The following is a 21,780-nucleotide window of genomic DNA, read 5'->3' as shown; positions in this document are numbered from 1 at the left end:
CCCGCCTTCCAAAAGGAAACAGGGGCTGGCCTCATGAGCACTGTACAAGTTAGTGGCTTCCCAAAAATACGCTAAGAGACAGGGGCAAGCAAAACAAAGCCCATCGGGGGCAATAGACAACACTGAGTCTATTTTTCACCTGGCTGGACCGGAGTCTAGACCACCACAAGCTGTAAACAAACAAACTCTCAAGGAGCAAATGAGTTTAGAGAGAGGATTGCAGTCTCAGTCTAACATTTTAAATGTAGTCATGACTAATACAGTGATTTAGGTGTGAACATAGCCTATGATGAGACATAAAAATGTCAACAAGCTGTTAACACTGTTATCTGTATTTTGCCCACAAGTTAAAACTTAACAAGCTTTCATATTTAAACTGAAACCTGGACATGAGTGCACTTGATTGAACATTTTTTACTACTCTTTGATACATTTTAGCTGTCTTATTGTTTGTTTTTATTATGTTATAAGGAACATATAAGTCCCTGGAATCAGTATTGACACTGAGTGGATTATTTTTATTAAATAAAGTTAATTAAATTAAATTAAATGCAACAAAAGATAGCTGATAAAAATCTGCAAATACAAATATAATCATATTATTATTGCCCATCTTTTCCACAAAATATCAGCTGCTGTAGCCACTTGTTCGTCAAAAAATGGTTCATTTACTCATGTAGTTTGACTATGAATCTGTTTATTACATTAAACGAAAGTAATCTTAAACACCATACTCAGATTGTGATGGGGTTTGCTTGTTGATTCCCAACCAGGGGTAGCCTACTTGTATCCCAGTGGGCTCTTCTGCAGTTTCCAAAGGGAACATGGACAGATAGTGGAGTAGCTCAACTCATATGAAAACATTTAAATAAGAATGATTACAAAATAATATTAATCAGCCATAACTACTGAGCACATGTGACTAAAAGTGTCACAGTATAAATTAGGTATGAAGCAAGCAAAGAAGTTGAAATAGTAGGCCAAATCCATAAATGCTTAAAGCTAAAAAAATATTGCTATAATTGCTTAAGTTAATGGATAAACAATTGAAACATTCCAAGTGATAGTAGGCTTGGTGCAAATTCAAACATTGACAGTCCAATGATAAGAATAGTGAAACATTGTAACCACTGTTACTGTCCACTTCTATATCTTTATCCCAACACATTTGAAATAACACGGGAGGAAGGTTTACATGACTTCACCCTGTGGTAGAATGTAACTAAGTAGCCTACATTTACTCAAGTACAATACGGAAGTAGGCTACGATGTTGTACTTTACTTAACTATTTCCGTGTTACGCTAGTTTATAGCTACTTCTACTCCACTGCGTCTGCTTTTGCATTTCACAGACACGACAAGGACACGGGACAAATACAAGTTTAGTAAACAGCTAACAAAGTCAACTTAACTTCCCAACTTAACAAGTACCAGACGTTAGAACACTAAAAGCAACAGGCGCTGGCGGTTAAAATGTGCTAAAACAACAACAACAGTCGCTGTAGTATACTCAGATTTGCGGCACAGAAAGAATCCGGAAGCCATATTGTCTACTGCTGCTGCTGTAGCCGGTTACCACGGAAACTGGTTGCTAGGCTGCATAACAAAAAAGACCAAATTATACGTCAGAGGCGACAGCATATCCATGGCGACGGAACAACGCTACACACACTCAGTCCCGAGGATAGCACATGGTCCCGGTTACTTTTAGCCTAAATAGCTCGTTTTTACGTGACTATTTGTGATATTTAGAACAGTATAGAGAAAGGGAAACATATTGTATTGTGTCAATGTGAAGTCTGCTTGTATATTTACCAGCACACGGCGGTATTAGTCAGTAGTTACCTCCGTGATTTCTTGCCATTTCTCCGTCATGTCGTGCTATTAGCGTTTATTTCCCAGTGAATGTGGGTTGTTCGCATGCGTTATCAGCTATTCACCTCAATAATTCCCCATCGTGAACAATTTACATCGACAGAGTTAGTCATCCCCGGTTCAGCAGCACCGTTAACGGCAGCGCGGATGGGACACACACGTCCTCCGTGGATCCTCGTCTCTGACGTTGTTGTAGCGCTGACTAATAACTTGTTATCCCCAACTCTTCCCTTTTTGCTCACGCCTTTTCACACATCGGCCGTAGCTGTAGCCCTTTACACAGCAGCATGCCCGCCCCTTGACATTAACGATACACGTAGGCAACGTATTCGAGATGTTCATTCATGGTTTACCACCCGGTCTTCCCGCAAGCCTGCGGAGCAACCCCCCTCGGCCGAAGCTAACCTCCCACCTGCCACATTCCCACTGGTGTCCTCGTGTAGGCTATAATAATGAATCATTTTCTGCTTCACCGGGTGATGTTTGCAATGACAGGCACCGATTTTCGTCACTGCTGCCCACTGTCCATGACAGAATTACACTGCTGTTTATCAATTTATGTTTCTTTTTTTAATGGGTTGAATGAGGCTGCTTTTGCTGCTGTGTGACAGAGTCTTGCTAAACGTACGTATATATACTATATACTATATATATATATATATATATATATATATATATATATATATATATATATATATATATATAACTATAACCTGAAAGATGATGTGCCCTCGGAATGTATAGCGGCCTAGGGTATTTTTCAACCTGTGGTAAATCCAAAGGCTGTTACTTGGCAAAGTTTCTGCCTCTATGTTTAGGGCGTGTTCAGTCACAGGTGAAAAGTAGACTTTCCTCACATTAGACGTTAAGCTCTCAAACTCAGAGGACTCCATAGGGCGTGTCCTGAGAAACTTTAAAGAAGGCTTTCCCTTGTATGCCTGTCGGGATTCCGCCCCGGAGTGACATACATTTTTAGTGTTGCCTAAATAAGACATTGTATAGCCTATATCATCTGATGTTTTCCATGTTATAGGCTACTCAAGCGAGCCCTATCCCATTCAGACTAACTGGAATGGCTACAGCTTATTTTATATTATTTTTGTCTAAAAATAAAAAAAGCATGTTAAAGTACAAAGCCTATGTGCCGTTGATTTAAACTGAACGCAACAACACTTCCCACATGCTTATAGATAACGCAGACATTATAGGAATAGCCTATTATAATGTCTATGGTGTAGCCATGACCACGCAATTGTTCCAATCTAGAGAGACGCATAGATGGTTCTAAAAAGATACGTTCCATATTTATCACTGTGAAGTTTCTTTAAATTTCCTCTCAGAAATTGTCAGACGGTGAGAAATATCTCGTGCCTGTGATCGTATAAAAAAACATCTATTATTATCCGTCGGCAAAGAGAGCTTCTGGTCCATTTCAGTGGGAGAGGGATTCCCTCAACGTCACCAAGGATACCAAACACAACATTCGGCACAAATATGGGCATGTACGTCAGCGGAACTCCGAGGCGGGACTTCGATACTAGAAATGCCCTGGTTGTAGGCTACTCGAGGAGGAAGGATTCATTCATAAGACCAAATCTGCTACTGTGCACCGTAACAGGTCACTTCTAACATCCTCCGGCGTACCTCCAGCGGACTTTATGGATCTATAATCGCACATTTGACAAGCGGATAAAGGATCCCGCTCCGAGGATTTAAAGCTAAACGAGAGGACTTGTTTAACAGGCTGATTGGGAGCTTCCCCCTAAACGCAGGGAACTGGATTAAGCTTCTTCATGCAACTTTTTTGGAAAGAAACCAGGAGCATCTCACAGGGGAATAGCAAAAAGATCAACAACGGTAAGTCAACGTTGACTTTATGTGGACAATATGTCAATGTGTGTTTGCTTAAAAATAGCCGTTTAAAAGTAGGTAAGAAACATCTGTCCACCGCTGTCCACCGCTGGCCATCATGTAGTTTAGTATGAGATGCTTAAAGACATATTTCCCTGCTGACATTGCTTTCACAAAAGTCCTCAACATGTCGTCAGGTATTAAACACTGATGGATTTGTAGGAGTTTTCTTCAACGATCAATGGATATATGCAGACACAAGTAGACTAATGCTGGTGGTGGGATTATCCAACTTTTTAAAAATCCATTATCAATGTAATTAGTTGGGTTTGGTTAACTGCACGCTGCTGTAATATCGCTCTTCTTTTATAGCTAATCTTCCTGTGTGTGCTGCTGTCCTGCCATTACAGGTGACATCGCGCTCTCTCTGGTAGACCTAACTGCAGGTGTCGCGTTCTCTCTCAGTCCCTCCGGGGAGATGTACCAAGGGTTCCCCGGCGACCCAGACAGCGGATCCCGTGGAAGTTCCTCTCCATCTATAGAGTCCCAGTACCTTTCCTCGGTGGACTCCTTCGGAAGCCCGCCGACCACCAGTGCTCCGCAGGTAAATTAGAGACTATTCAAAACAATGAATGTAGCATAAGCTATGTTAGAATGCTAATCTACCTAATAATAAAAATCAATCATTCAAAAGAATGTTACAGCTGTTTTTTGTTTAGTTATTCATAAATGCAGGAGGTCTGGTTTATGGTCCACATGCACAGACGGGCTTCTTTTTACTTAGCCTATGTGGTATAGGCTAAATAGGGTTGTGCTTTTGCTTAAATGTTTCCGGATAAATTAATACGGCATGTTTTCAATTAAACAATGTAGCCTAGTAACATAGATAAGTAGGCTACCTTGACTCTTATTGGCTTTAACTTCTTGTTTTTTTTTATTTTTATCGGAGGCTGGCGATGTGGTGAGGAAGCCATTAAGTTAGTACTACTCTGTGTTCAGATATAAATACCCTCGCTAAGTATTTTGACGATTGAATACAGGCTAAATGTTGTAGGTCTATCTGTTGCTTGTAGTAGCCCTGGCAGCAGCCCTCAGGCTGTGACAACGTGCTCAGTTTACAGCACGCCGCAGAACGGAACCCCCTACGTAAGCGCCGTAGCCCCGCCCTCCTTGCTTCTCTCCTTCCACGCGCTCCTCTCACAAGCCTCGACGTGACGTAAATGCTTGTTCTATTTTGGAGTGCTACGTCGCGTTGCCAAGGGGATCACCGGGGGTGTGACGGGGGAGGAGGGAGAAGGAGGGGCGACGCTCGTTGAGAGAAACGATTGGTCGAGCCGCCTGTCCGTCTTATCATGCTTGTATATGAATATTATCTAATGAAAGTCCATACTAAACAGACTAAAAATAAAAAATGTGTGACACAGCAACAAAGACAGATTAAAAACAAAAATTCATGATTTACACAATTTATAGTATACACCTCTATTTGTAGTTTTTACAATATTTTATTTTTCTAGATGGTTAGAGAAACTTTTTTCCAAACTTTTTGAGATCATATTCTATATCAAGATAGGCATTTTAAAACGCGATTTTTATACATGAACCATTATGTTTTAGTTTAGTTTAGCTTGTTTGAAAGAAGGAACAGTGCACATTGATAAATGAGCTACACATTGTGTAAAACATTCTGGAATAAGCCAAAAGACTATTTTTAATTTTTTGGTCTCAGGCCAAGGAGTTTTAAAAGGCTTCAATAGGCTACTAATAATTGATGTCCATCAAATTCAAAATTCTAAGGATATTGGTTGTTGTTGTATTTTTTAAACAAATGAACATATTTGTTATGTCATGTCATGTAGGCTATCATTACTAGAATTTTATGTATTTTACCTTTTAAACAGGATCTTGATTAGAATTGGGAATAATTGCAATACAGTGCATTTGTAAAAATGGACCCTTGATAGCGGCACTTTGTTATAGAGGTAAAGTTTAGCCTACTGAGGTTGGCATGATGGCTACAATAGAATTGAGTAAATATGCTAACCAATTTGAGCAAGCTGCTGATCCAAGCTTGTTCCTGCCTGTATATCTGCCTCTGTGTGTCTAAATGTGTTTACTACATGTTGTGTAAAACTTTATTTGTTCATGTCTCCTGCACAGGAGTGTGTGTCAGCAGGAGCTGGCTTGAGCATTGTGGGTAGCGGGCCAGTGGCCAGTGTCGGAGGGGAGATGCCCAGTTCATTCGTGCCCACCGTCACCGCCATCACCACCAGTCAGGATCTGGAGTGGATGGTACAGCCGACCCTTGTCTCATCCCAGGCCTCTGGACTAAGTGGGTCCACTGGGATCACAACCATGACCCATCCAGTATCACTAGTTGACCCATATGACATGCCAGGCCCCAGTTATTCCTCAGTGTCTGCATTTACCCCTCCAAGTTCAGACACTCAAGGCCTAGCTCCGGGCCCCATGCGCCATTCCAGAACCCGCAGCCGCCGTACACGAGAGGAGTCTGTGAGTGACGATGGAGATGTTGGTGTGTTAGTAAGTGTGTGTGCTTGAACAGTTTGACTACATTTTCAAGAACAAAAACAAAACGTTTTTCCTAATCTGTTTACACTTTTTCCCCTTCATCATAGCTAACACCTGAGGAGGAGGAGAAGAGGCGTGTTCGGCGAGAGAGAAACAAGTTGGCTGCCGCCAAATGTAGAAACCGAAGACGAGAACTTACAGACAGACTGCAGTCGGTGAGCTTAGCCTTGTTGTACCTGCCAGAATGAGTAATGATCATAATGACATACTTTACCACGTGACCTAGCATTGCACTGTGTGTTGATCAATGTGTACATGTGTGTATAAAATAGATTATGGTTTATGGTAATAGGGGGGTTTAGCTGTAATGAAGACAATTATAGTCCTCAAGACAAACTACCTACGGTTCTTATAGCCTAACTAATGGCCTCTTACATAAACCACGCTACATATTCAGCTCCAGGTGAGGAAGGTATTTCAGCTGGGATGTATACATCCACCTCCACAAACACTGAAGTAGAGGTTTGGTGTAGCTAATACTCTATTCTCTCTCTTTCTGCTGCACATCTTCTTCCCTCTTCTACCCATTTCGCCCACCTTTGTCTTATCCCTCTGTCCCTCTATCCCTGTTTCTTTCATTCTCTATACCTGCCCACAGGAGACGGACATATTGGAGGAGGAGAAGGCAGAGCTGGAGGCTGAGATCTCTGAGCTGCAGAAGGAGAAGGAACGTCTGGAGTTTGTCCTGGTGGCCCACCAGCCGAGCTGTAAGTTCCCGTACCCAGACCAACAACAGCAGGGCTCAGCGCAGCTGCCTCCCGTCCAGCCCCAGCTCCCTCCCGTCCAGCCCCAGCTCCTTCCCCAAACCCTACAACCTCCTGTCTCCATTGTGGGCTTGGCTGTGAATGAAGACTCTTTCTATCTGCCTCCTGCCTACACAGCCCATCCGGTCTCCACACAGTCCCAGCCTCCGGTCCAGCAGCAGCCTCAGCCAGGGATAATGCAGGAGGTAGAGTTTTCTCGTTCTTTCTATGGCTCAAGTGAGCCGGCACCAGGCGGGCCGTGCCTCATGGCCAGCGACAGTGGTGGTGGTGGTGGTAACCATGACGATGCGGCCATTGGCAGCTACAACACCTCATACACATCTTCATTTGTGTTCACCTACCCAGAGGGAGCCTGCGGGGTCAGTGCCAACCAGCGGAACAGCAGTAGCGAGCAGTCATCTGATTCCCTGAACTCGCCTTCACTGCTGGCGCTCTGACTGACCGACAAACACACGCGCACACATATGAACAAGCACATACATTATGCTCGCTGGAAGTAGAGGCTGAGACAAGTACATGCAGAGTACCTATCAGCCTCACCGATTGAGAAAAAACAACCAATCGTTTGTTTGCGATTGAGTTAAAGTTTACACATTTATGCATTCCAATCAAGAGCCATATAAATATTTGCACATGAATTACATTAGATATAACCTTTAACAACAATATATAAATAATTTCTTGTCAGAATTCCTGCAACAAGATAAGTGAATAAAAACGAAGTCACAAAATCCAAGTTACAAATCTTAAATGAACATTTTCAATCGTGTACAGTACATTGAGTAAAATACCAACAAGCTCACTATACACGCCAACAAGCACCAGTGCCCCCACCTTGTTCCCTCTGTGGGTTGACTTTTCCAGTGCTCTTGCTCTCATCCTTTCCCATCCTTTTCCTTCTTCTTCCTCTGGCTGAATGTATTTGTGCAAATCTGAAATAGGGACGAAGGACATTTTGTTCAGAGTCTCTTCTTGTGGGAGACAGACTGCTGATTTCTCGCTCACCTCTAACTCTTCATCTGCTCGAATTCCCTCTGCTTCTTCATTTGTTGCTTGGATTTGGCAAGTTGAGGATCTGAGTATCACAGACTCCACAAAATCTAATGCTTTCTTCTCTCGTTTTTTGTTTTTGAAATTCTTCTGCCGGCTGCGTACCTGCCATGCGACCCATCCCTGCCCATCTGTTTCTCCTCTACTGTCACTGTGTTTCTCCCTCTCTCTGAAGTCTTCAACCCCTGAGAGCCCGAAGACCCCCTCCAGCCCTTGGGACCTTGAGTGAATGACGGCCCAACTAATTCGTCGTTTTGCACCCTCTCATACAAGGACATGGACGCAACCCCCCCCAATACAGCAGAATGTTTTCTTGGAGCGCATTGCTCGAAGCAGATCCTTACAGTGAACAGCAGCTAAATACTTTTACACACACATAGACGCATAATTGATGAACGCAAAATGCAAGACAGATGCCACTGTCTTCTGCTGAGCCATTTTTCAATGTTCACACAATGAAGATAGGACAACATAAGTGTTGTGAGGCCGGATACAAGTGAGGATGGAGAGAGTTTTAGCAGAAGGGGAGAAAAGGAAGTGCAACCAAGCTGGTCAGACTCAAATGGAGAGGTGATGATTGAAGAGGAAGACTCCCATCCTAACCATCCATTTTTGGAACCAAATGTTGAAAACACAGAAAGAGCCAAATGTTAAAGTAAAAATATTGCTCTTTCCAACTGTGTGGAGGTGTGACCTCAGTTATAACACCTCCATAACCAAGAGCCTCATCACCCTGGGCCTACATGCGTATATTCACACCATCACTTTCAAGTCTCTGAACTGAAGATATGACGTTTTGTGGCAGCGCACCGACTCAATCAGATGTGAACCGATGCCTTTATTTAGAGGAGAGACGTTTTTGGTAGTGATTCAGACAACCTCTAAACATTTGGGCTCAGTGGTCTCTGTACCTCCCCTGTTCTCTCTGCGGAGACGAGGTGGAGGTGCGTTTATTGTGAGTGCGTCCACTCTGAGGCACCTGGCCCGTTTATTTCTTTCTTTATTGAGGTTGATGTGGCGAGTGAGCCCAAAGCAAGACGTGGAAACAAAAGGGAAGAAGATGTGGGCTGATGTTGTGGAGTGAGCGTCCCTTCTTTGCCTGTGAATTTATACTATTTGTTTTTCCTGTATGTTTGAGTGAGAATTGTTATATATTTTAATGTTCATGTTTGTTTGTTTGTGTGTTTGATCGTTTTGCATTGACCTCTGCTTTCACTTGTGCTGTTGCCCTTTCTTGTTTTGTTTTGTTCTTTGTTTTTTTTTATCTGGTGATTTTCTCATAACTGTTACTATTATTACTGCATCGTAACTTGTTTCATTATTTTGTTGTATTTTCTTTTGGCAACTTTGGAGGCATGTTGTGAACTACAAAAAAAATCTTAATATAAATCTATATGCATACATATATACAGGTAACATGTATATATATAAGTGTATGTACCATGATTGTAAAATATGAATGTCTGCAGATCTAAATGGGATATTTTTGTCAATGAAGAACAAGATGAAATGTTACTGAGGTTTAGTTTTTAAATGAATATTTTTCTAAAGGAACAAAAAACTATAATAATTTTAAAGTACTGCCCTGTCCCTCAACATGAAGCACGATGTCACTGCCTCTGTCAATGTGTATTTATGTTTTATAAACAATATAAAGAACTATCCAAGTTACATGAAATGTATGTTTATAATTATAATGTTAGAAAGTTGTGGTAATGCCTTGTTTTTGTTTGTTTGTTTTTTCTCTGTGAGGTCTGTCCCAAAGCTACTGACACCTAATGCCACTTGATCCTTAGCAGACGCAAAATGAGGAAATAAAAACTAGTGTGATTGAATGTCAATACACATATTAAAAGTGTTCAGACCACAACATACTGACTAAACTCTTTTATTTAAGGACAAAGTATTTCATACCCAGTATGCATTTATGTCCATTAAAAACATATCACTTAATAATTGTGTTATTTCCTAACAGAAACTTGTGTTCGAAGGATAACTGCAGTTTCAGCCTTGATATGAACATTATCGTGTTAATCCATCCTCGTACTCAAAAACATATGTTGTCTAATTGAGATTTAACATTTCCTGTGATTGTATTTGCTGAATAAGAATCTTTATTTTCAATAAATAAATATGTTTATTCAAAAACAATGGCTAGATTAATTTAAATTTGTGTTGAAAAGTGGCTCTTGGTGGTCAGAAAATGGGCAGACCTCTTTTTTTATTTTTTTTATAAATGACTGTGTTCGTTCAGATGTTGGAGATGCCTTTTAATTCCTCTCCAAATTCAAATGTGATGAGAATATGTTCTGGAGGCAGAATAACCATAAAACATATTCAATAGTTCTCATGTATATAGGTTTTTGTGGTGCTACTTATAGTAAACTATAATGGACAGGAAGGTTATACATTACTGTTGCTGAGGCTCCAGGCAAATGAATGCACTTCTTGTCTCATCAGGACGTTTAATTCAGAAAGGAAGCCAATAACACAGTGAATTCCCAGCAGCTGAAGCTCTGAGAGCCCAGTAATCACTCTGTGATTTCATTATGATTTAATATCAATTGCCTGCTACATCTTCAAGTGTGATAAACAGATCTCAGAGGGGCCCTTGTACTGTAAATGCACTCCACACTTACACCCCAGATCACCACACAAGTTCATATTAGACTCATTAGTTCATCTCCTTTCTTTGCCTTGGATTTCATTGAATTTGCTTTAAATCTGAAAGGTTACAATCACAAATGGGTTGCTGATGAATTGTAAAAGGTGACAAAGAAGGAAAAGGAGAAATATTTAGCTACTAGTTATAAGACAGAGAAACCGCCTGCTCCTACTTATACTATACGATAGCTACGTTAATGTTGACTGAACAAGAATTTTCCTATTTTTCTATGATGAGGTGAATGTTGCTATGTATTTCTATTTTTCCACAAGTCCCATATACGCTCTGATTTCATATTTTACCTCTTATGAAATGCAATACTTATTATCCTCTTGGATAAACATAATGTAGCAAACCATGCAGTGCTCAAACTGACTGCTACTATATGTCAAGTGTGATGATGTATTGCTTTAATTATCTTTTTTTTTGTTTCAATATTGAACGTTATCCTGAATGCTTCTCGTACCATGTGGGTTTGAGACAATCATCATGATGAAATTATGTTACAATTTATCGGAAAAAAACATCTTTCATTCTTTTTTTCATTTATGAATGATGTGCAGAGACACTAGAAAGGTTCTTCCATTTCAAAAAGGCAATTCTTCTTTTCTAATCCATTCCTTTTATCAATGTTTTCTTATATTTATGTTGTATTTCTTTTTCTGGGAGAAATGTGTCACATTTGGAAACATATAATATGTGATTTGATAGATTTTGAGGTTACAGCAGTGAAATGCCCAAAGTAACTTTGTTCTAGATGTGTCAGACTTAAAAGAGAGATATCATTAAGGATGGATACATAACTAACTAATGAAGGTGCTCTGATATCAAATGGTCTATTTTGCATTGCATATAATTTAATATAATAGTTTTCTGCACATCACTATACAGTACTGTTTACCTATTTTTTAATCTTCATTTTCATTTTCTTTTACTCTTGAAAAGGACAATGTCACTTTTTGCAGTCACTGCTCTCTGATCTTCTGTGTCCATATTTCAGCTCCTGGTCCTTTTTGCTGACTTTTAGTTTACATTTAAAGGTTTAATTCTTGGTTTTTAGAATGCAAAAACTTGGTGAGCTGTCTCCTTTAATGATTGTTTGACCAAATGACATTCATTTCCAATTTGTGAAGAAATTGCATGAATAAACAACATATTATAAGGTACATTTGTCTTACTTTTAAATGCTTGACCTGCATTGTCCTTAGCCTTGGCATGATTTACCTGGAAAGTGTTTTATTTAGGAGAGAAGATAACAATTATTTTTATTATCTTCTAATCTGCTCATTACTTTCTCGATGTATTGTTTTGTCTTCAGAATGTTAGACAATTGATTTACTCAATATGAAAAGCCCTCAACACCAAAAGTGGGCAGAACCTATTTTTATTTTTTATTATTAAAAAATATAATATCTAATATAATATAATAATATGATATTTTAAAATATTAGATTATTCAGTTTTTTATCACTAATGAATACATGTAAAAGCATTTTAATGTTTTATATTACGTCTTATATTATATTATAGGCTAAACTTTTTATTATGATATAAAAGTAATGGCAAAATGTAATTTGCCATTGAAATACAGTGGAAGTTGATAGTAGCATAAATGGAAATACTCAAGTAAAGCACAAGCAGTGTTGGAGAGTAAATAGTTTCATGTAATGGACTAATTAAATTACTAATCAAATGTTGGTGATTACAAAGGGGCTACATCCAAATGTATTAATTTCAGTAAAAGACAATTTGACAGTAATGTAAAGTGTTGTGTGTTTGGTTTAAAACATTTGTTATCAAAAGTAAGTAAGTTAAGTAATCAAATGTAGGCTAATAAGTCACAATACTTTGATTAAGTTATTCAAATAGTTACAATACTTATTACATTTTTAACAGGGTAACTAGTAATCTGTAACATATGGCATTACTAAAGTTACCTTCCCAACAAGAACACAAGTAAGTCAAAATGGTACTTAAGTAGCCTATATTAGGCTACTTGAATAAATGTAGCATACTTAGAAACGTTCCACTGTTGATGTGTAAACAGGCAACTGTTTGCTATCCCTCCTCAGTTGCTCTCCCTGAGGTTTCTTCCCTTTCCCCCCTTTAATTATGGGGTTTCTTTTAGGAAGTTTTTCCTTGTGCGATGCGAGGGTCTAAGGACAGAGGGTTTCGTAACCTGTACAGTCTGTAAAGCACACTGGGACACATGTATCATTTGTGATATTGGGCTGTATAAATACATTTATCAAGTAAACTGTGAATGTCTGCGTTTATTAGTTAACTAGTCTAAGAGCAGATACTTTCCAACACACAGGTGCTGGAACAGGCCATTTTAAAAGTCACCCGTCGTCTGCTCGTGGTGTTGTGTGTGAGTTTGCGGTCTTTGTTGCTCTCTAGTGTCCAAAAATAGAACTTCACAACACTGGAGGTTCGGGCGGAAGTTGCGTCACGGGAGCGGAACAAACTGACGTCACCATACATTTGTTGTAAACATGGCGTCCGTGACAACAGGTGAGAACATAAAGGCCCGGTGAGCCAGCGTTACATGCTTGGCAACATTTGAAATAATTCGGCATTTCACTTGTTATTAGACACGGCTGCTGCATCAATTCAGAGCTTTTACAGCCGCTTTTATTTGCAGTGGATGTCGAAGATGGCCGGTTGCGACATTTGAATCATAGCTGCAGCTAAGATGCTAATACAGAATGCTAACACAAACGGTTTTGATAACGAACTTGTTCCCTTAAACATGTGGTTTCACTTTCATTGATTAAAACGAACGTCGAGGGGAGAATGTGCGTGGGATTCTTCACTGTGTTAATCTTTAGAGTTTTTCAGCAGATTAATCATATAATCGTTTTATGCTAACACGAGCTAACCAGCACTGACTCTAACGTTAACGTTTCTCCCGATTCAGTGTTCCCAAAATCAATGTTTTATAATACATTTTGATAGAAAATGTTTGGCTGTGAGTTGTGGTTGTCTTGTTCAAGTGCTAAATGAGGATTTAGCCCCCATGTGAGTTGTGATTATGTGTAGCTGTGAGTTCATCAGTCACAGTCAAAGCATGTTGGACAGACGGAGCCATTGTTCTGGCAGCTGTGAATGTGCACCCTTCGCTCTGTATCTAAATCTGTTGCTCCAACTACAAGATGCTTCATGATTAGTGTTATAAATAACTTCCAGCTGCCGAGGCCCAGCATACTGCTGTCTGCTCAGGTTTATGTCTCCCACTGGCGTTTAGTGCCACTGTAGTGTACAGTAATAATGGGAACATCAACAGTATAACTTAATAAGGTTTATTTACTGTTAATATGGTCACAAGTAGTGCGGAAACCTTTCTGTGGTAGAAGATGTACTCAGATCCTTTACCAAAGTAAAAGTACCAATACATTAATGTACAAGATACTACTCTACATTACTAGTAAAAGTGTTTCATTTAAAATCATATTTAAATAACAGTACTTAAGCTATCAGGCCCTGTGACTGATATATCTTACATGATTATATTACTTATATACATACAACTTGGCTTGTGAATATGTAGGCTATCTGTTATGTAAAATCATACTCTGTAAAGTAACTAAATAAATAAATGTAGTGGAATAAAAAAGAACAATGTTTCCCTCTAAAATGTAGTAGAGTAGAAGTATAAAGTTGCATAACATGGAAATACTCAAGTTAAGTACAAGTACCTCAAAATTGTACTTGAGTAAATGTACTTTACATTCCACCACTGTAAACCATTAATGTACTGAGTAGTTGCAGCCCTACTCATAATATTCTCTCATTTTTTGTTAAATTAGTTTTTAAAATGTCAGTGGTTGAATGTTCTTGTCATCCTTTCTGTTGTAAAGTTGCTAACAGTCTCTTGTTTTTTTCTTAAGCCACCTCAGAGTGGATTCAGTTTTTTAAGGATGCTGGGATCCCCGTTGGCCTCGCAGTCACTTATGCAGTCTCCTTCGTCGACAACAGGTAACCTAATGTCCCCATTTCATATGTTTTGTATAGCACTCTTTGGCCACACTGTGTTTTGCTGTGATCATGTGAATTTCCTTTTTACCCTCCCATTAGACCGTAACTGAGCTGAAAAACAACTAATTGTCGTGCTTACTAACGGGGCAGTGACAGTCTCTTCTATGAACTGAGCTGTCATTTTAATAAACTGATTGATTTCAGTCTTAAGAAGTTAATCATACACACAAAATATATGATGATTAACAACGTAATCAAACATGTGAAAGAGAAAACCTGACACTAGAAACATGGAGGTTGAGTTTGGTTTGTTGCTCTCATCTGTCCTGGTGATAAAATGCAGAAGAGAAATCCAGTACAAAGCAAAGGTAGTGTCCAAGAACCCACAAACCAAAGTACATTCATCAGTAATGGCAAAATTACAGGGAATTGTTCAGGGAAAATAAAAGTTATTTTCAGACTATTATTAAAGCTGCTATTTAAATAGTTAGTTTAGTTATTTTCTTATATTTAGTTTTCTTAAGTCTAGACTTAAAAGTTCCATTCATTCATTTAAGTTTATTCAGTTTTTTTCTGTCCAGTGAATCATTTAGCTGTTAGTCTCTGCGACTTAATGTTCGCTGTGAACTAATGAACACATTGTTTTTCTTTGATCCAGACCAAGGGAACAGATGTACATACATTTCTTTTGATTGTTCATGTCACTGCAGAATTCACAAAAACATGCTGATGGACCTCAGTAAAGACATCATGATGGACCTCGGCATTACAGTCATTGGAGACATCATTGGCATTCTTAAACATGCCAAGCAGGTCCACAGGCAGGTGAGATCTGACGTTTCATGTATTGAAATGTTGAAAATGGATGTGGTCATGTCATTAATGCAGGCATGTACAATCAAAATACCTTTGAAATATCTCAACTATTGTTTTGAATGTAGTCATGGATAATTGATGTCTTTCAAAGCCACTGCAGTAGACTGAGTTTACATAACCTCTGTAACGTGTATCCCTTCTTCAGGACATGTGCAAAATGGCCACAGAAGCCATCTCCTCAGGACTGACCAGTGTTAAAGCTGAGCTCAGAAGAACTGCCAATACTCGTAAGTATCTACATTTAACTTTTTTTACATCAACCATCATTAAAACAGATTTTCATTGTCATAAATTATAGAGATTTATTTAGAAAACTTAAGTTTAGAGTCAAATCAGAATAAGTGACGACTGTATGCATTTTCTTTCATTTAAACCTTTTTGGAAATCCTCATTTCCTGTAAGCCATAGGAAATGAGTTTGTTTCTACTCATTTCACCCAGCGGACTACATTGCTTTATTGTAGTGACACAACCATGTGACCTATATATCAGCCCATCCAGAAGGAATATGCATCAACAGTTATTAAATGAAAGAAACCGACATTTCATACTTATCACAAGCACTATTCACACAGGACTAGTATTACCAGCGGACTCCTCGCGTTGGTTTTATGCGGCTTATTTGCATGGAATAAGCAAAGTCTGTATTTTACTCGTATTTACTGAAATTATCTCCCATGTTATTTTGTTTTCACTTTAAACTAGGAAGATTTAATGTAGGGCCGCACAATTAATTGATTATTAATCTCGATCATGATTTTGGCATTTTATACTGCTGGGTAGCTTAATCTATAAAAATGTATAGTCATTTATTAGTTGATTTATATGTTGTATTCAAACCTAAATCTACAAAGTAACTATTAACTAATGTATCTAACATGTAGTGGAGTAATACTGTAGAAATACTGTAGTAAAGGTTACATTCCTATCACTGATTGAATAACGATCTTATTTTGATGCAAAGATTTTTACATTAGCAGGATCTTAGCACAACATGGAAGTAAAAGCACTGCTCTGTTTATTTAAATGGGAAAGTGCAAAAAAAAAAAAATGTCCCTAAAATCAATAAATAATCTTTAGCTCAATATTGATCAAAATAATTGTGATTATAATTTTTGGCCATAGTCGTGCAGCCCAAGTCTCGCGCAAACATAAAGAGTTCCATAGAAAAATCACAGCATCTTTCTGCTTTTTCCTCAGCTGCCACTCGTATGATTGCCAACGCTTTGAGCAGTGACTCCCCACCAGCCACTCCAGCCCGCCGACCTGACAACCGCCTCTCTGTCACAGTGTCCAACATGCAAGCAAACAAGAGTGGCAAAGCAGGTACATATCATTTAAAGTTATTTTTAACCCATAAATCCCTCTAGCCATGAGTCCTGTCTTAATCTGTACCCACCACTTTGTTTGGCAGTTGTAAGTCAGCCAGCTGATGAGGGGAACAGTTTGGCAGCAGTGAAGCGCCGACGTGTGACAGCTGAGATGGAAGGCAAGTACATCATCAACATGCCCAAAGGCTCCACGCCTCGTACACGCCGCATCCTGGCCCAGCAGGCCAAGAAAGGTAGGCCTGACCCAGTGGCCTTGCTGACAACTCGCGCCAATAATGCTGTTGCTCACCACAGCTAATCAATACTAAAAGTTTTCATGGACCTCTTTCATACTAAAACTGAATCTGGGCTGATGAACTCATTCATTTCTCTCATTATTGAAATCCCTTGTCTTATTCGTCTTATTCTTCTCCCTGCACCAACAATTATTCCCTGTGCCAAACTGCTGCTTTTCTCTTTTGTCTCACGTCACCTACATTTTACCCAATCATAAAATCTTTGACTGGTCTTTTTTTTTCTCCATGACATGAATTGTCGGTTGGTTTCTGTCTCTTAAAAGAGTTGCAACACTTTAAACTGCTCATTGCTTTCCATATTTATTTATGAAGGAAAACCTCTATGCTCGGTCAAATTGGACTTTTTCTTTTAAATTAATTTCTTTCATTAGAAACCTCAAAGTAATTCTCAAAACTCAAAATCATACAAAGTATGAAAACATGTAAACGGCAATTTGCTCAAATAATGTTGTTACGTTAGTGTGTGGACATAAATCAAATAATTTGCCTTGTGATCTTCACAGAAAGTGTAAATCCTGTAAACTAGTACAACACAAGAGGGCGTATCCCCTGCTGGACTGTGGACGATATGAGTATTGGAGTATGTTTGCCTGTGAGTGGAAACTGCACTCTCTCGTCCCCTTTGTCGGCTTGCAGTGTTCAATTGCAACGTTGTTGCAGTAAGCTAAGTTTTGGGTTCAGGTTGTTGTAATCTGTGCTGGTGGATACATTGTAACCTGGCGCTCAAAGATCCAAAGATAAACACGCCTTCACAATCTTAAAATTACTGTTAGTTGTACATTTGTAGGTTTCATATGTCGCATATCTACTGCCTAGTACGGCATGGCTCTACTCGACTCGTTCTTTTCTGGTTTTCCTTTAGCAAAAGTTGTGAATAGTACCTGGTACTTTAGTATCACGGCGGTCGAGGTTCCAAGCGAGCTGAGCGGATACAAGTCCATCGCTAATGAGTTATCAAACCATAAACCAAACCACAGTCGAGCTGTCACAATAAATGTTGTGTAATAACTTTTGCTCCACTCCTTGAATAGGTTTGAAGCGCACCTCTGTGTTTTCAAGACTTGGAGCTGAATCAAAGGCAGACACAACAACAAGCAATAACAAGGTGAGGCCTGTCAGTATATCTTAATAGCTCCATCTGTATTGTTTTGGATTGTATTGGATTGGATGCAGGCATGAAGATAAGCTCTGTGCTCATAATGCTCATGTTTGGCAGCCCACTGGTGTGTTCAGTCGTCTTGGCAGAGGGGATGAAGAGGAGAACGTGCCGGGGCCAGGCAAAATGGCTGGAAACATGGATGTAGAGGACCAGGACGACAGTGACGGAGAAGGCGCCATCCTCCAGTATGCTGGCGTGCTCAAGAGACCCACTCCCTCTCAGAAGAAAGAGCCAGTTGCAAAACCAGCCCCGACCACCCTGCGACGCCTGGGAGGCAAATTCAAACTACCTCCCTCTGACACTCCCACCTCCTCATCCTCCTCCTCCCCTAATGACCTTCCCCCTGCCAAGGTTAGTGTGCTTCAGAGACTGGGCAAGCTACCGGCCACACACCTGAGCAGCCGCCGTGTCGCCCACACCTGCTGACACACAGGACAACAGGGTGACCAGCACCAGGCCCAAAGCCCAGGAGAGGCTGACCTTAGCAAGCTCCAAGGTCAGCAGCAGTACCGGGGCCAGCGGAGGAGGAGGAGGAGGAGTAGTAGTAGTAGTAGGAGGAGTAGGAGGAGGAGGAGGAGGAGAGTCTCTGGGTGCCCAGATGGACGTTAGGGCTATCAGTGTTTTTAAGAGACTCGGCAGCAAGAAAACTTAACACAAATCCCCAAAACATTATTCAGACTCTTTCTATATGTCCTTTATAGAATTTGTATCACCCCCTTTTCTGCTTTTATCCTGTCGACATCCAGATTCAGATCGGAGCGTTTTTTTTTGTTCAGCCTGAGTTTTGGGATTTAGATAAAAACAGCTGATTTTTTTTATTTTACACTTTATTCATACTGCCATTGGAAATCACTTTTGAGTCCTCAAATTAAAATCTTGGACACTAAAACAAAGTTCTCTGTGTATTATGATGCTCAACCAGAAAGGTATTTATCAGGACGCAATCATATCTACCATTTATCTTTTTTAAATATGTATATTTAACTATATGTGTGAGCTTAAGGCATGAGCAGATAGATAGATAGATAGATAGATAGATAGATAGATAGATACTTTATTCATCCCGTTGAAAATTTAGGCATCCAGTAGCTTAAAATACATTATACATTTATTAACATTACACACCCCCCTCCCTCCATTAAAGCATAACATCAACCAAGCTGCCATAATGGTGGTTTTAATTTTACCCCTTAACTTCACATATACGATGCTGCTGCCAAAACTGTTTTTGAGAGTCCTCCTAAATGAATAGGGTAAGGGTCCTCTAAGGGTCATTGTCATGTGATCATTTTGTTGATATTTGCCTAAAAAGTGAATTATTTCCGATGCACGTTTTTTTTTCACACCTCAGGCAAGTTTGTTTTTCAAGTTAACACACAGGGCAGCGGTCAGATGACCTCCTCTGTCATGTTTGGAAAAAGTGTTGATGAAAGGCTTCTTAACTTCAGCCCTGGACTGAGTGACAAAGTAAATTCAAAAGGTTACACAGAACGACATCTCTAAACGCTTGAATCAAGAAAAAGGCACCGCACCTCCTCCTCCTCTTCTTCTTGTTCTACGCTTTGTGGAGTAAAATTTTCACCTCATCTGAACTAAAGACCATGTGCTGAACGTTTTCTATAACCACCTACTTGAACTCCGGGTTAGTATGATATTTGTTTATTTTGAAATGCTATATATAGATTTGTTAGACTTGGTTTCACACAGCACAGAACCAGTTCTGCTGCATATTTTTCTATGTGGACATTCTTGTATCATGTATCCATGTAAAGAAACTCAGAGATGCCATCAGGCCTGGTGTCGGGGCCACTGTAGGTCTCATTAGGTTGTTCACATTTACCCAGTTTGGACCATTTACACTTGTGTACTATTCTTCACGCCAGAACTTTGGTACACTGTAAATATTTAAAATGTTTTAAATCATTTTAAGGATAAAGAAGAAGAAAAAACAGTTTTAAAGAACAAAGCAAATACACCATGAACTGTCATTATTTCTTAAAAACTTTGGACAAAATGTGCTTGGAAAATAATTAAAAGAGAAAAAGGGTCCAAATGTCTTTCCTCTTTCTTTTTTGACACATTTACAATGCATGTCATTGTCACGTACTGCTCTTTTCAACTCTTTCAAGTATCGACATGACGGCAAAGTCGATACTTATGTTCCTCTGGGAACATATTGCTGATCATTTATCAATAAACCCATTAAACGCCCACTGCTCTCACGAGTTTGCTGCTGCATAATGTCGTCTGAACTGTCGTAGTGTTATGTTAATGATGTTTCATCAGGGGATGCCTCTTTACTCTGTACAGCTGCAGCCGGGAACTCACACATGGCATCCAGGGGCCACAGGGGTTGTACAATATGTGTTTGGGATAAGTGGATGGGATTATTAAGTGTGCATGTGTTGTGTAGGCTTGCTGTTTATATCATTTGTTCGTACTGAATATTAATTGACATGCTTCCCCACAGGGACAGTTAAGTAACTGCTTTTTGACACTTTTATTTGGCAGTGCTGTCTATGCAGATGGCAGTAATTGGTGCTACTTTAGAGTGACATGCACACTGAAGAGCTGTGTTGACCCTGGATATGAACACTTTCATCACTAGTCCTGGCAGCATGGACAGAATGACGGTAGTGTTGTACTCCTGCATGTATTTTAAGTTTTGCTGCAGTCATTCTCAAAGTAGGGTCTGCTGCGCTCTGCTCTCTTCACCTCCCTACACTCGGATTTTGAGTGTAATTTATTTGCCAAAACGCACAATAAACTAAATTTAAGATGAATTTGACTGATAGCACTATTATATTTTTCAATGTTTTTATAGATAATATTGTTATTGTGAACTATTTTGGCCACGATAATTGTGTAGTGCAAATCTGATGTTGTGACAGCCCTACCTAGGGGGTCTGTGAAAAGTTTTTTTTAATAAAAGGCTCCAAATTTCAACAAATAATATTTACATTTTGAAATACATAATAGTTCATAGATTACTTATTAATCTAACAAATGTATTACTCTTAGAATCTTCAAATATGTTTAATACATCTCTAATATCTTTCTTATACATTTCTCTGTTTCATCTGTTTGCTTGTTGGAGTCGAAATTACAGTTGAACCAGGAGGATCTGATACATCGTGGGTACCCGATCCATGAAGCAGGGAGCTCTTAGATGTGAAACTACAGATGTTTACATGTTTACAGGAAAGCCTGCTCCTGTTAACCTCATGTGAGGCGTTCCTCTGAATCACACCTCAGAGATGCAAGGACACACGATAACAAATATTTGCAAATGTACAGAGATAATATGATTGACTGGTGGGCTGACGGTGAGCCACATCACATAA

General features: G+C 39.5%; 2 protein-coding genes across 3 annotated transcripts; both read left to right on the top strand.

The window, feature by feature from the left end:
• Window positions 1–3,460: 3,460 nt before the first annotated feature.
• On the top strand, window positions 3,461–10,381 carry fosb (FBJ murine osteosarcoma viral oncogene homolog B). Of its 2 annotated transcripts, XM_029446887.1 has the most exons (6): window positions 3,461–3,732; window positions 4,137–4,330; window positions 5,887–6,270; window positions 6,366–6,473; window positions 6,917–7,267; window positions 7,428–10,381. In XM_029446887.1, the coding sequence occupies exons 1-6, from the start codon at window positions 3,669–3,671 to the stop codon at window positions 7,491–7,493; spliced, it is 1,167 nt and encodes a 388-aa protein (XP_029302747.1). In that variant the 5' UTR covers window positions 3,461–3,668; the 3' UTR covers window positions 7,494–10,381. The 2 variants fall into 2 exon arrangements, with proteins under 2 accessions (XP_029302747.1, XP_029302746.1); XM_029446886.1 differs by having other exon boundaries at window positions 6,917–10,381.
• A 2,796-nt stretch (window positions 10,382–13,177) lies between these two features.
• Window positions 13,178–20,493, top strand: c13h19orf47 (chromosome 13 C19orf47 homolog). Its single transcript, XM_029447143.1, is given in 9 exon segments — window positions 13,178–13,311; window positions 14,688–14,775; window positions 15,486–15,600; window positions 15,797–15,878; window positions 16,851–16,976; window positions 17,065–17,214; window positions 18,309–18,382; window positions 18,494–18,835; window positions 18,837–20,493. Coding segments are annotated over 9 exon segments (1,248 nt in total). The 5' UTR covers window positions 13,178–13,292; the 3' UTR covers window positions 19,089–20,493.
• Window positions 20,494–21,780: the final 1,287 nt, after the last annotated feature.

This window comes from Cottoperca gobio, chromosome 13, assembly GCF_900634415.1.
Source record: "Cottoperca gobio chromosome 13, fCotGob3.1, whole genome shotgun sequence".
Lineage (NCBI taxonomy): Eukaryota > Metazoa > Chordata > Actinopteri > Perciformes > Bovichtidae > Cottoperca > Cottoperca gobio.
The sequence above is the reverse complement of the archived record's forward strand: the minus strand, read 5'-3'. Positions and strand labels throughout refer to the sequence as shown.

Excerpts from the sequence above, each read along its gene's own strand:
- fosb (XM_029446886.1), top strand. The coding sequence starts at position 3,669 with ATGCAACTTTTTTGGAAAGAAACCAGGAGCATCTCACAGGGGAATAGC. Across the intron at positions 3,733-4,136 it reads TAGCAAAAAGATCAACAACG|GTGACATCGCGCTCTCTCTG; the intron begins GTAAGTCAACGT and ends CTGCCATTACAG. Across the intron at positions 4,331-5,886 it reads CGACCACCAGTGCTCCGCAG|GAGTGTGTGTCAGCAGGAGC; the intron begins GTAAATTAGAGA and ends TCTCCTGCACAG.